The 13,422-nt window shown below is 43.2% G+C and overlaps 2 protein-coding genes across 2 annotated transcripts in view; one reads left to right on the forward strand and one right to left on the reverse strand.

The window, feature by feature from the left end:
• Positions 1-1,756: 1,756 nt before the first annotated feature.
• fgf20b (fibroblast growth factor 20b) lies at positions 1,757-6,237 on the reverse strand. The gene is made up of 3 exons (XM_066649545.1): positions 5,593-6,237; positions 4,508-4,611; positions 1,757-4,177 (listed from the first exon to the last, which is right to left on the reverse strand). The coding sequence occupies exons 1-3, from the start codon at positions 5,864-5,866 to the stop codon at positions 3,932-3,934; spliced, it is 624 nt and encodes a 207-aa protein (XP_066505642.1). The 5' UTR covers positions 5,867-6,237; the 3' UTR covers positions 1,757-3,931.
• Positions 6,238-6,866: 629 nt separating this feature from the next.
• micu3b (mitochondrial calcium uptake family, member 3b) overlaps positions 6,867-13,422 on the forward strand; it is a 30,840-nt gene continuing 24,284 nt past the window's right edge. The window contains exons 1-2 of the mRNA XM_066649734.1: positions 6,867-7,109; positions 11,846-11,990. Of these exons, the coding sequence (XP_066505831.1) occupies positions 6,867-7,109; positions 11,846-11,990 (388 nt within the window). The remainder of the gene's footprint in view (positions 7,110-11,845; positions 11,991-13,422) is intronic.

Genomic DNA, 13,422 nt, shown 5'->3' on the forward strand with positions numbered 1-13,422 from the left:
AAACTAAGGGCAGGGGGAATGAAGGAACAGCACTGTCCTCCTCCTTCAGTCCACGACTGAAGTTTCCTTAAGCAGGGCACCTATCACCCAAGACTTCACCAGGCTCTGGGGATAGCTGCCTGCCACTCCAGGTGTGTGTTCACTGCCACTAATGTGTGTGTGTGTGTGGGCAGAAGACACATTTTGTGGTATGTTGTACAATGACCAATAAATGCTCATTTACATTTTACATTTAACATGTCTATATGGTGTTATGCATCTTCATAGATCCACACACACTTAAAGTGATGGTGTAGAGTTTAATCTAAGCCTTGTCTGTGACATTTGTCTATAAGACATTGGTGCAAAACCTGTCCTATAGAGGGATCCACTCAAAGGCATTTTCAGTAGACCACCGTCACTTATTTTTTTTTGTAAATGAATGTAAAGAGACTTTTTTCGAAGACTGAAGAGGATATATTTATAATTTTACCAGAGTTAAGTGACGAACATGTAAACAGAATCGTTTAGAGGGGTTTGGTGTGGACTGCTCTATTCTAAAGAAACTCTTTAGCTGTGGTAGTGCTAGGAACCAACCGTCCAAACTCATAAATTATAAATTGCTTTCATGTAGAATATTAGTAAGAAAACTATTTTTTTTCAGACCCACAGCAATATTATCAGGCGGCACGGTGGCGCAGCAGGTAGTGTCGCAGTCACACAGCTCCAGGGACCTGGAGGTTGTGGGTTCGATTCCCGCTCCGGGTGGCTGTCTGTGAGGAGTTGGTGTGTTCTTCCTGTGTCTGTGTGGGTTTCCTCCGGGTGACTGTCTGTGAGGAGTTGGTGTGTTCTCCCTGTGTCCACGTGGGTTTCCTCCAGGTACTCTGGTTTCCTCCCACGGTCCAAAAACACACGTTGGTAGGTGGATTGGTGACTCCAAAGTGTCCGTAGGTGTGAGTGTGTGTGTGTGAGTGTCTGTGTCGCCCTGTGAAGGACTGGCGCCCCCTCCAGGGTGTATTCCTGAATGAATGAATGAACAATATTATCAACACTACGTAAGAGAACCCAAATTTGTGTTGTCGATAGAGCAACTTATTATTTGAGAAATCAGTGGAATTATCTTTTAACTTGCAGAAATTTTAAAGGTTTTGTACAAAATAAAGGTTATCCTACAGACATACATCCACTTCAATAACTATTTTAACATTCTGTGAACAAACAAATTGCTGCTGTTGAAAAAAAAACTGTAAACAGGTAATATTTTGCCAAATTGTAATATAAATACATGTATTTAGAGTTTATTGATTTGTCTGTGGCGCAGCCTGTAGTGTCTCAGTCACACAGCTCCAGGGACCTGAAGGTTGTGGGTTCATGTCCTGCTCCGGGTGACTGTCCAAAAACACACGTTGGTAGGTGAATTGGCGACTCAAAAGTGTCCGTAGGTGTGAGTGTGTGAGTGAATGTGTGAGTGTGTGTTTCCCTGTGAAGGGCTGGCGCCCCCTCCAGGGTGTGTGCCCGCCTTGCGCCCAATGATTCCAGGTAGGCTCTGGACCCACCGCGACCCTGAACTGGATAAGGGTTACAGATAATAAATGAATGAATAATTTATCTGTTTCTTTGCCATGAAAAGGGCATATGTCATAAATGGCAAATCTCATTTCTGTTAATTACATTTGTGAGGCTTTACCATAACAACATAACTCTGTTAGAACCTTGTTTAAATAAAATACATGAAAGAAGATTGTCTTTTTCACTTTTATTTTTCCATAATGCAGTCATCTGTCAGTTGTCTATGAATATGAACATGCACTGGGGGAGGGATGAATGACAGAACATAACGCAAGGTGCTTTTGTCGTTTTATTGGGACACAATCAACAAATAGCAACATCTTTTTGAGCCATAGGTCTGTCCATAGAGAGACTGTAGATGCAGATGCATGTGAATGTTACGTTTAAGCCCCTATACTGTGAACCCCTCTTTGTTTCCACTCTCTCCTGCCCTCATCCACTGTGTTGTAAGCTGTTCCGATGGGAAAATCCCGCAGTATCACATACCGGTAAAGGCTGGCAGCATACAGACTCCCTGTCAAGACAGACCCTGGCTCACCATCCCACACATACACACACAATCGCACACACACATTCAGGCTGAGATCACACGGCGTAGCCTTCATGCTTCCACACACACACTCTCCGAAGCGTTGAGGAAACTGTAGAGAGATATGCTTTGCCGCTCGCTGTTGTGGAAATATCTCACTGAGCCGTTCAAACACATTCAGAAAAAAAAAAAGCCAAGAAAGAAAGAGTCCAGGTAGGCAGAGCCTGAGGTATCTAAATCTCAAAGTGTCTTTCTGTCTATAAGTGATGCTTGGTTTAATTCGCAAATGCTGGTACAGGCCAATTGTCTCACTCCTTTGACAAGCAAATCCTCACTGTCTGAACCAAACCGTGGATCTCCATTTTCACATCAGTTTAAAATGCCAGCTGCTCTATGCATTGTGTCACAATTTCATGACAAACAAGAAACAGAAACAGTGCCAAATGACTGTCAGGGTCTACAATAAAAAAAAGACCATTCAAAGCTAAGAAAGAGTTTTTCCTTCCTTTCCAGGGAGATATAAGATTTTGTCCCAACCGTGATGACATCACAGCTAAAACGGAAATAAAAATTCAAAGCAGTTGTCTCCATCGTTAGATTTGGGGGAAATATTCAAGCCTTAAGTGACCTTACTAAGCTTGATTATGAAAGAGTCAGCACAGATTGCCTAATACTTATGGTTTTGACCCCAGCAGGGTCCAGTCACTAGACTGCAGCTAAAGGTCAGTTTTTATTTCCCCTGATCTTGTCATGGCGAGGCTGTTACATGAGAAGGTCTCTAAGAGCAGCTTTGAAGTTGACGAGTGCTGGACAAGCCTCACTAGAGCCACACGGGTGATAGCCGTGGGTGTACGTTGTGTCCGCTACGTTTCCTTTAAAACCAAAACGGGTAGCTTGTAATTTCAGCATCCTATCAGTGGCACAGCTAGAGACAGATGCAGTAATGAACAAACAGAGGGCGCATTTCTAAGAGTAACAATTAGTCCTGTTTAACTTATATTAATCAAGGACTATCCTGTACACTTTATATTTAAAGTTCCAAATCTGTATATTATGTACTATTATAAGAAGAGGAACAGAACAAATCAAAGTCAGACAGTTTGATGATAAGATGTGGACTTCTTGGACCTTCTTAAAGCAAATTTCCAAAAATAACGGTCATTCTTCATACACCTGAATGGGAAAAAGCATGAAAGCTCTTGCCATTTTTAATCATAACAACGATATCAGTACTGTTTTGCCCATCCATGATATGAAGATTGACATATGACATCAGACATGTTACTAGCTTAAGGCACCTTCTACTGTGGTATCTATTTAGATAGGTCTACTTTTAGGTGTGAAAGTAATGAAAATATATATATATTATCAAATAAATAAATACATCAAATAAATATGTATAGCATGAAGTATATATAAATAATATCCTATGAGACGATGAGTCCGGACATCACATAAAGTCCATCGAGTCTTTATGAAGCAGTGTCAGTCTTTCTGAGCCAGTGGCTGTTATCTCCAAAGCAATTCAGCAACAAGCTGAGCGCAAAATTTAAAACCTTCTCAAGCCAATGCACCCTCAAATAACAGTCAGGAAGAAGGGTCTTGTCTTTGCTTGCTTTCTACCAGGCCTAGTGTTCAATAGGTTCTGTTAGACCCTTCATCGGGGCTTTGGAACATCCACTTTAGCCCTCAGCACTCAGGACAATAAGAACTGAGCATGTTGCGTTAGTGCTGGCTACATCTTCCTCTGGTCACTGGCCAGTGCACTGGTGCTAAAAGCCTTCCACCAGGTTCACTTGTTTCTAGAGGGAGAGAACTGGGCTTATTCCTCTTCTAAACTCAGACCTGTTGGTGTCAGCTGTGGCTTAACACTTCTTTGTAGAGTTCAGGTACTTTTTCTGGCTCCACCGGCCTGGGGAGGAAATGTGTGAACTTTTGATGTCGCCTCGATTTAGTCCCGTCTCGTGGTGTTCCGTCTCTGTTGAGGGCCACGTAATAACGGGCCCCTTTTTCCCCGTGTGTGTAGAGATTGGAGGAGTATGTGTTGTACCAGTTCTCCTCAAACTGCTCTCTGAAGACACACTCAGCTGTCAATTTGTCCTGTGGGAGGAGCAGATGTGGAATACTGTGCGTGAGTAAACCATTTATAGGTACATACATTTGACAGACAGGTGAAAGTAACATTGGGAGTCTTGCCCAAGGACTCTTATTGATGATTTGTGATCAGCCTACCGGAGCAGGGAAGCGAACCCTAGTTTACAACGTGGAGGGCAATATTCATACCACCACTGATACCTATATTCAGAACTAACAGGTTTGACTTCTTCATGAAACACCACAGACACGTGTAGGATCTCTCTGTACAAACAAAGAACAAGCAGAACACTTTGTACCACTGTAATCCCCATGCAGACCCTCAGAAACACTTACGGAGCCATAGAGTTCCCCCTTGTCATTCATCCCCAGGTAGAGGCCACTGTCCACTCCTCTGATGCTGACTAATCCCACCGCCAGGCTTATGAATTCCAAAATACCTGGAGAAGAATAAATCAATTGTTCTTGGTATGTTCTCTGAAGTCCAAGCCCTCGTCACAGACTGTGAGTAGACTGCTCTGGAGTTTTCCTCTCTCTCTCTCTCTCTCTCTCTCTCTCACTCACTTGCTCAATTGTGCAATCATTCACTCATTCATTCACTATTCTACACAAACTCCTGTATTTATAAGTTAGTTAAAGGGTTATAACATTTCAATACATCTGCTGTATATAAATGAGAAATTAAACTGCTGTTAACGTCAGTGCACAGTTCAGGAGATGTGCACCACTCACTCACTTTCTGCAGAGGCTGGTACAAAGCCTTCAGTATTACATTAAAAGCACTGTGATTACAAATCTGTTAGAATTGGACTTAAAGGCATAGAATTGGCTTAAATGATTTGATGATGATTTTTGGAACACATTTAGATGTGGGTTTTAAAAAGTACACCTTTATTTCTCTAATAAAGGTGGTATGATAACACAGTGCTGCTAGTTGAATGGCAGTGAAATGCATAGCATTTAACCAAAAGAGTAGAGAAATAGCCTGTTAACTGTAAGTCCATTAGTGCTTAGGTATATCTTATAAATCCAGGTGAAGTGAACTACAGTGTGGAACCTGTGCAGAAAATAATCTGAAGAGGTTTGAAGAGATGTCAATTGATGCTAAATCTAAACTGAACTTTCACCGGCATTGTTTCATTCAAAGTATTCATTGGAAATGTATGAATCCAGTGAATCTGCCTGTTTCCACTTGAAGTGTTATTTTAGCTTGAGCCACTGATAAACAATGTTTTCAGTTTATATCATTAAACAAACTTTAATATTGGTCTTAAATGCGTTCTCCACAATTTTAACCTAGACTGCAGTCATAAGTATGCATGCACATTGTATTTAGTTTCAGAACAGAGCTGGATTTCCTCACAAATACACTTCAGTAGACCTCTCAGTATTAACAAGTGAGTAAAGCCCGTGTCTCGTACCGAAGCGGCTGTAGTCGTGCCTGGTTCCGTGCACGGTTCCGTCCGGCAGGATCTGCAAGTGGAAGCCGGTTCTGCAGTACAGCTGCCGCCTGCGCACGATGCCCTTCAGATGCGCGAACTGCGCATTCGGGGTGCGTGAGAGTCGCTCCGCGGGCGCGTGGAGACGCTCGGAGAGCAGCGCGAGCCCGTCCCCCAGCGCGGGTCCTAGCAGAGGCGCGCTCCCGTCAGCAGCGCCGCCGTGCGCGAGCGCACCCAAGTCAGCGAGTAAAGCCATCGTCCGGTCTGTGTCCTTCCGCTGCGCGCGAGCAGAGCGCGGGACTGAGATTACACCCCGAGGAGGGGTTGTCCCATACCTGCTGCCCCTACCGCTGCGTTAATGTCCTCACACCGGAGAGAGGGGCGTCGGTCCCACGTGGAGGCGAGACCGAAGTGTGCGCGCGTGGGATAAATCACAGAATGGTCAGGGTCCACGCAAGTCCTCCACGCTCAGAAAGTATCCACCTTAAACAGCTGGGGTTTAAAAGGAACGATCACGCTGCAGATAGTTGTAGCCGCTCTGAAGCGTTTACATCCACTGCGCATAGAGCTGCAGGTGTGTGAAAGAGAGAGAAAGATAGAGAGAGCTTAAGTGTGTGTTTGTGTGTTTCGCGCGATCAGACAAGGTGAGCATGTGTGCGTGCGTGGAACTGAAGGGAAGCGGTGTGTGTTGCGAAGGTTAGGAGCGCGAGGCAGGTGCAGAGCACGAGCAGTGGGCGGGGACTGGTGGGTAGACCTGCCTCGAGTGCGCGCGGCTTGCCTAGAGCGCGAGGGCGCGCGTGTGTGCTCTTTGGCCGTAGGTGGGGAAATAATGCACCCTTGGATGATGAAAAGATGAATATGAACAGAAAGACTTTGATGTTTGGCTGTTCAAACACAGATGCAGAATTTCCAGCTTTTCCACTTTTTGAAAAATCAGAAACGGAAATCAGAGGGGAACCGTGAAAGATATAAAACAAGAAAACACAGTGTTGTGAAACTCAGAAGCAAGATTTATATATTGATATATATAAGAGATATATATTGACAAATTGCACACATACGCACATATGTAACAAACTAGGAATGTAAAATTACGTGTGGAGCACGTAGAAGTTTGCTCTATACTGTTTTATTATAGGAGTTTGTTTGTTGTTTGTTTACTTCAGCGGGAGCTCTGGAACTGAACGGGATGAGTCTGAATGTCTCGTAAAAATCTCGCGAGAAGTGAAAGCGCGAGCTCCGCTGTTAGTGTTATGATGGCGGCTCTCCGTCGGCTTCTCAGATACACGGCACAAGCCGCTTTTACAAGCGCGGCGACGGGGCTCTCTCCGAGCAGCGCGCGCTCCGTGAGGCGAGCCGGGGCGGGAGTGTGTCTCGCGCTCGGAGGAGTGGCGGTGTATCAGCTGTTTTTACCCCGGGACGATGTGAAACCGAGCAGCGGGGTAAACTCACACAGCGCGCTGCTGGGGTCTCTCCCAGTCGTGGAAGCGAAGGAAAAGGTACGAGCGTCGTATTAACGACCTTAAACCGGGAGAAAGCGAAAGCTTGGTTTTTAGTACACACTTCTGTTTCTTACACACTTTAGTTTCGAGACTTCGCCCGAGTTTAAGACCCGTTCTTACGGACATAAACACGCCACCTCTCACCAGCGCTCTCCACTGAAGGGAGGTGCTGAAAATAGAATTCAGTGTTTGTGGGAGTCTTCTCTTCAGAGAGCTACTGACCTGCTTATATAAACATTACCACTACCAAACGTTTAAAGTCGAATAGAATGGATTTAGCCGAGTAATTACAGGCCTAACCTACAAATACAATACCATATTTTTAACGTCTTCACCAAATACAATGTTTATAATATCAGAGATGCATCAAATTAATAAAACTAGCTGAAATTATAGGGGCATATGAAAAATGTAACTATCCCAATGTGTGCTGTAAACATGCCTACTTGCGTCCTACACACAGTAAGCTGCCCTGTGACATTTTCTAGTGAAGTGCACAACTCCACCCCCTTCTGATGATTTATACTGGAGGTGGGAGGAGCATTTGAAAAGCTACAGCTGCTTTAAGGGTGTGCTATTTGAATTTTACATTTCCTGCTAGCTAGCAAATTGCAGAGTGAAAAGTTGGGATTTTTTTTTTGAGAAAATTTATTGTACTTTGTCCAATTAAACATGTATCTCCCAAAATAATAACTTTACAGGAGAAGGAAAAAAACCTTTAACTTTCAAAGGAAGTGAATGCAAAAAAAAACATTTCTATTGGTCCATTCATCATGCAGTTTTCTGTCTTCAAATGTAGTAAACTGAAAATGTACAAAAATGGAAATACATATTTTTAATTAGGAAGCAACAATATAAACATTTTTAATTTAATGCCCCCATCAAACTAAAAAATACATAAATAAAAAATGTGACAGGGCAATCACATTTTATTCACACTCTTTAATTGTTTGGGAAAAGAGGATACAAGTTGCTACTGGTTGCAAGTGTGTCGTTTGCCCATTCTTGCTTCATACAAGACTTCAGTTGGTCAACAGACCATGGTTGCTGTTGTCTGATTATCCTATTCATGATGTGCCATAGGAGACAGACCAGACTAAGCAGGCCAGTCAAGCACAATCATCTATGTCTATGATGCCACGCTGTTCTACCACATGCTGAATAGGTCAACCACGGCACGGTGGCTTGGTGGTTAGCACGTTCGCCTCCCAGCGCTGGGATCTTGGGTTCAAGTCCCATCTGGGTGGAGTTTCCATGTTCTCCCCGTGTCTGTGTGGGTTTCCTCCAGGGGCTCCGGTTTCCTCCCACATTCCAAAAACATGGAGGGTAGGTGAATTGGCTTCTCTAATAACTGTCCTGGTGTGTGAATGAATGTCTGTATGTGTGAGCCCAGATATGGATTGGCGCTCTGTCCTGGGTTAAACCCTAGTGCCCGATGCAGTCCTCCAGGTGCACGGTCGTTTCTGGTTGAGAGTACGCTGTGCGCGTTTGGCTGCCGCTTCTCGCCAGTGTGTGTGTGTGTGAATTGAGCGTTCTGAGCAGTGTAGAAAGGCGCTATATAAGTGTAACGATAATAATAATAATGGCATTGTCCTGCTGAAATAACTATGGACTCACTAGGAAAAGACATTGTCTTGATGGCAACGTATGTTTATTTAAAATCCCACTATCCACACAATCACACATGTGCAAGTTGCTCAAACCATGGTTATTGATGCACCCTCATACTATAACAGTTGTGAATGTTTGCACCTTACCCCAAGAACACTCTGGATGGTCATTTTTATCTTTCTCACAGGTAACTTCACATTCGTTTTCCCTACAACAAACTAAAATGTGGACTCATTTGAGCACATAATTCCACTGTCTTTCCGGCCGTCTGAGATAAGTTCTGGCCCTGAAAACTTGTAGTGCTTCTACATATGTGTGTATAGCATATACCATCTATATGCAGCCACTGGCTAGAATAACACATAATCATGGTACTCAAATGATGTTGAATTGAGGTTATAGCCTGTTTTACATATTACCACTATTTTATATTAACCCTGTCTTACTACCATAGCTTTTTAGTGAACTAGAGATGTCACAAGAACAGACACTTCTGATACCAAAATTCTGAAAATGATATGGTTCTTGCTTCCTGTGGTACCGGAGGTACAAAAGGCTTCACAGATCTCCCAGACCATACGAGATTACAATAAGCCTACACACTAATAAGCAGAGAAAGCTAAAACAACAACACCAACATGAGGAATGTCGTCGGCAGAAGAAGCAACAGGTTCATTGCGACTGGTTAAAAAAAAAAAGAAAAAAAATGCATATGGAAATATTTAACGTTTGAGTCAAACCACCAAACAAAATTGGGTCACGAAGCCTGAAGAGCCTAGAAGCGACTCGCGCACAATGCATACCAGCACTTACCTTATAGGCTGTTCCCTTTAAAATGAGACCAAATTTGAGTCTTTCCATCAAACCATTCGTTAGTAATCCTCATGTTTGTGTAATGAGTACTGGCAAAAGGTTTACAAAAAGTATTCATTCATTCATTATCTGTAACCCTTATCCAGTTCAGGGTCGCGGTGGGTCCAGAGCCTACCTGGAATCATTGGGCGCAAGGCAGGAACACACCCTGGAGGGGGCATCAGTCCTTCATAGGGCGACACAGACACACACACACATTCACTCACACACTCACACCTACGGACACTTTGGAGTCGCAAATCCACCTACCAATGTGTGTTTTTTTGGACTGTGGGAGGAAACCAGAGCACCTGGGGGAAACCCACGCGGACACAGGGAGAACACACCACACTCCTCACAGACAGTCACCCGGAGGAAACCCACACAGACACAGGGAGAACACACCAACTCCTCACAGACAGTCACCTGGAGCGGGAATCAAACTGGAGCTGTGTGACTGGAGCTGTGTGACTGCGACACTACCTGCTGCGCCACCGTGCCGCCCTTTTACAAAAAGTACAAAAATTAAAAACATAATTAAAATATGATCCCCAAGTATCTTAGGCTCTCAGCATTCCAACAACACGTCAGTCACATCTGTAGACCAATCAGGCGCTAAGTTATGTTGATGCTTGAACTATGGAAACTTTTGAATCGCCAATCCACCTCCCACCATGGGAGGACACCGGAGCGACACAGACACCAAACTGCGACCAGAAATGTAAAGACAGTCACCCGGAGCGGGACTCGAACCCACAACCTCCAGGTCCCTGGAGCTGTGTGTCTGTGACCCACCCATACTTCAGCAGAGCGCGTTCGGGTTTCAGGCCCTAATGGATCCACTTAGCGTGGGAGAAATGGTTTTCTTTGGCAGCCTCAACAAACATTAATCCAGACAGTAAATATGTTTTCAAATCTTAGATTTCTTTCACTATCTGCCTTTCTCCCACTGAGATCATTTAAATACATGAGGAGTATGAGGGAGGTTGCCTTCCAACACGTGTGGCATTTAAGGTGCTGGAATTTTAATGGTATTGGCACCTACTTTACATTTCTGTTATTGTGACATCCCTGCTGGTGACTGCGTACTCTCTCCTGCATGTCTGTTGTTGATTTCTCTTACCTGGCACCTGGACACTTTTTTTGCAGGGTAATTTTTTCCCCTGGTTTCCCCTGAACCTATTTACCCCCTTATTTTGTCTCTTAATATTCAAACGACAGACAAAATGAAAGGGGGCCATGAAAGCTAGAAAGGTTAGCAATGTAGCTAACAAAATCGGGCTCATTTTCTCTAGCTGAAAGCATGAAGAGTACTTTCTGGCATCCATTTTGTACTGAATAGTTAATCTAGTGCAAGCACAGTTGTGTACGTTCACTTATAAATCAGGAAGCTGGACTGATTGTATGAGCTGGCTGACACCACAGGGATTCTTAATGGTTGTGTAGTATTATAGCATGGGGAACAGCAAAGTATTTATCTTGTATAGACTCTGGTTCCAGAAAGCACCAGTGGGAACACTTTCGCTGGTTCAGTCCAGAAACTCCTCTCTGCTCATGAAAAAAATAAAGAAAAAAAGGACAAGGGCGGCACCCTAATCATGTTCTTGGCATCATCCGCTCTTGGAGGTTTGTCAAGTGGTGATCTGTGTGGACAGTTGTTCAAAAAAAAAGAGCCTTCATGGGTTTGTTGGATCATTAAACCATGCAGCGTTGACTCAGTCTGCTTTGCAACTTCCCTTACACTGTGTTCCTTTTTGTCTTTACTCCCTTATCAACGGGGAGCAGTGGCGAGGGGCGGGGTGGAGTGGGGGTATTGGACGTAACCTTGACTTGTGGATTGAGACGCAGGAATCCAGGGCTGAGGTAACGGGACACGGTGGCTTGGCAGCAAGACTGACATTTGATGTGGGTAATAAGTTGCAGGGGCACACATTCCCGGGGCGTTTGCTTGGTGCCCAGTGGGCCTGGCTGCTTGCCACCTGGGAAAGACATCAGTCTTTTTGATATCGATGCTCCTGGACATTTGGGTGCTGTGTAGTCATGTGGAGGAATCCAAATATAAAACCATGCATGTTTAAGTGGAAAATATCACAAATACAGTATAGGAAGTCTTAGATAAATGCTTGAAATGCTTTTTCTATGAACATTATCTGTATGTTGCCTATCTGGACATTTGAGTGTGTTTATGTAACAAATATAAGTATTGTTTTTTTATTTTTAAGAGTGTAAGCCAAATATTGATGATACTTATTAAATGTGTCTCATTTCAGGCCAAGATACGCATTGACAATGATGACGTGACGATGTCAGCTCATGAGCACAGATTCCGACTGTTCAGTTCAGTGGAGTACGAAGGGCAGCTGTATATGACACCACTGGATTTCATTGAGTCCGTCACTATGAGTGAACCAAAGAGTAAGCACTGCTCCAAAATTCTCTCACACTGCTGTAGTAATGTATACACTGATAACTAATATTTTCTCCAACCAAAAAGGCATTAACTTTGAAGAAACCAAGACATGCTAAAGGCAAATTAATGTAAACAGATTGTACCTCTATGGACCCATATTGTTTTAGTTCTTATTTCTCTTTTAAATCTTGCGAAAACACCTTGAAATATTGAAATATTGCTGGATTCTGCTTCTAACATTCACATGGTTTCATTAACTCTGAAGTGGCGATCTTCCTCCTGTCGCTCACCATCTAAATGTCTGCCTTTGAATCAAAGAGACCTGGGTTCAAGCTTGTGCCTGACCCAAGTAGTGGAACAGATTATGAATTTTGAAAATTTTGACTGAAAAAGCCACATTTTTCTTGAATACTTGAGTGCTTCGAACAATAAAATTGTAGCTCTTTATGTAAATGTCGTCCTTAAGATCAGAAAGACCTGGGTTTGAACATCATAGTGGCCCACAGAGACAAACTAAGCTGTGTTAGTAAAAAAAACTAAACCATTTACATATTTTTTGAATGCCCTCTTTAGAATTAAGCACAGGAGAATGCAGCTGACTTATGACTGAAGATTACAAACGTTCAGTGTCTTCTATGTAATTTTCACACCGTGTGGGGAGCAGCCGATGTGTTCAAAAGATGGTAGAAATGGTGTGGTTGCCCTTGAACAGTGGCAAACTTTGTCTTTTTTTGTGCAAGCAAACCACCCACTAGATCTTTAAAGGCAGTTATGACTGGTCACTGCTAATGGAGTCATAACACCTGCATAGTGATAGCCATCTCCACCAGCATGGCACTTAAGGCCCGTTTCTGTAACAAAAATCTGCAGAACCATTCCCAAATATGTGTTTGTTATCCATGGGATCTCAGCTATGAATAAGAATTCGTAGTCTGCGTTTTCAGGACAGGTTTAAGACTTTGATTTATCTTAAAGCTTTGATTTTAAAATAATGTTAGTGTAGCTCTGATGTTTTCACCTTTTGTAGATGAACCCTGTTCCAATTGGCTGCCCTCTATTTCCGGCTGGAACATAACTAATAATTTCCACGGGTAGCTATACTTAGTTAATATATATAGATATAGATATAGATATATAAAATTAGCTGTATATTCAGCCATACGAAGCTGAAGTCCTGGTTCTTAAGCAGTTTTTACGAAGCCACTTTTAAAACATCTCCCTGCTGCTAGCCAAGTGTTGGACTTCCTGGAATGTTCAGAAAGGAATAAAATGTGAACTCTAATATAAAGGGCACACATTGCATCACTGTCTTCAAGCACATTATTTTTAATGGCATATGCGCAACAGAGAGGCATAATGGCATTTATGCTTTTATGCCACGGCCGTAAAGTCTCAAGTGCGCTGACCAGAGGGCCATTACACATATTTGAATTTTAT

The sequence above is a fragment of the Hoplias malabaricus genome, chromosome 17 (genome assembly GCF_029633855.1).
Source record: "Hoplias malabaricus isolate fHopMal1 chromosome 17, fHopMal1.hap1, whole genome shotgun sequence".
Classification (NCBI taxonomy): Eukaryota; Metazoa; Chordata; class Actinopteri; order Characiformes; family Erythrinidae; genus Hoplias; species Hoplias malabaricus.

Coding starts and splice junctions, on each gene's coding strand:
- fgf20b (XM_066649545.1), bottom strand. CDS start 5,866: ATGGCTTTACTCGCTGACTTGGGTGCGCTCGCGCACGGCGGCGCTGCT. Junction 4,612..5,592: donor GCACGACTACAGCCGCTTCG/GTACGAGACACG, acceptor ATTCTTCTCCAG/GTATTTTGGAATTCATAAGC. Junction 4,178..4,507: donor AGGGGGAACTCTATGGCTCC/GTAAGTGTTTCT, acceptor CTCCTCCCACAG/GACAAATTGACAGCTGAGTG.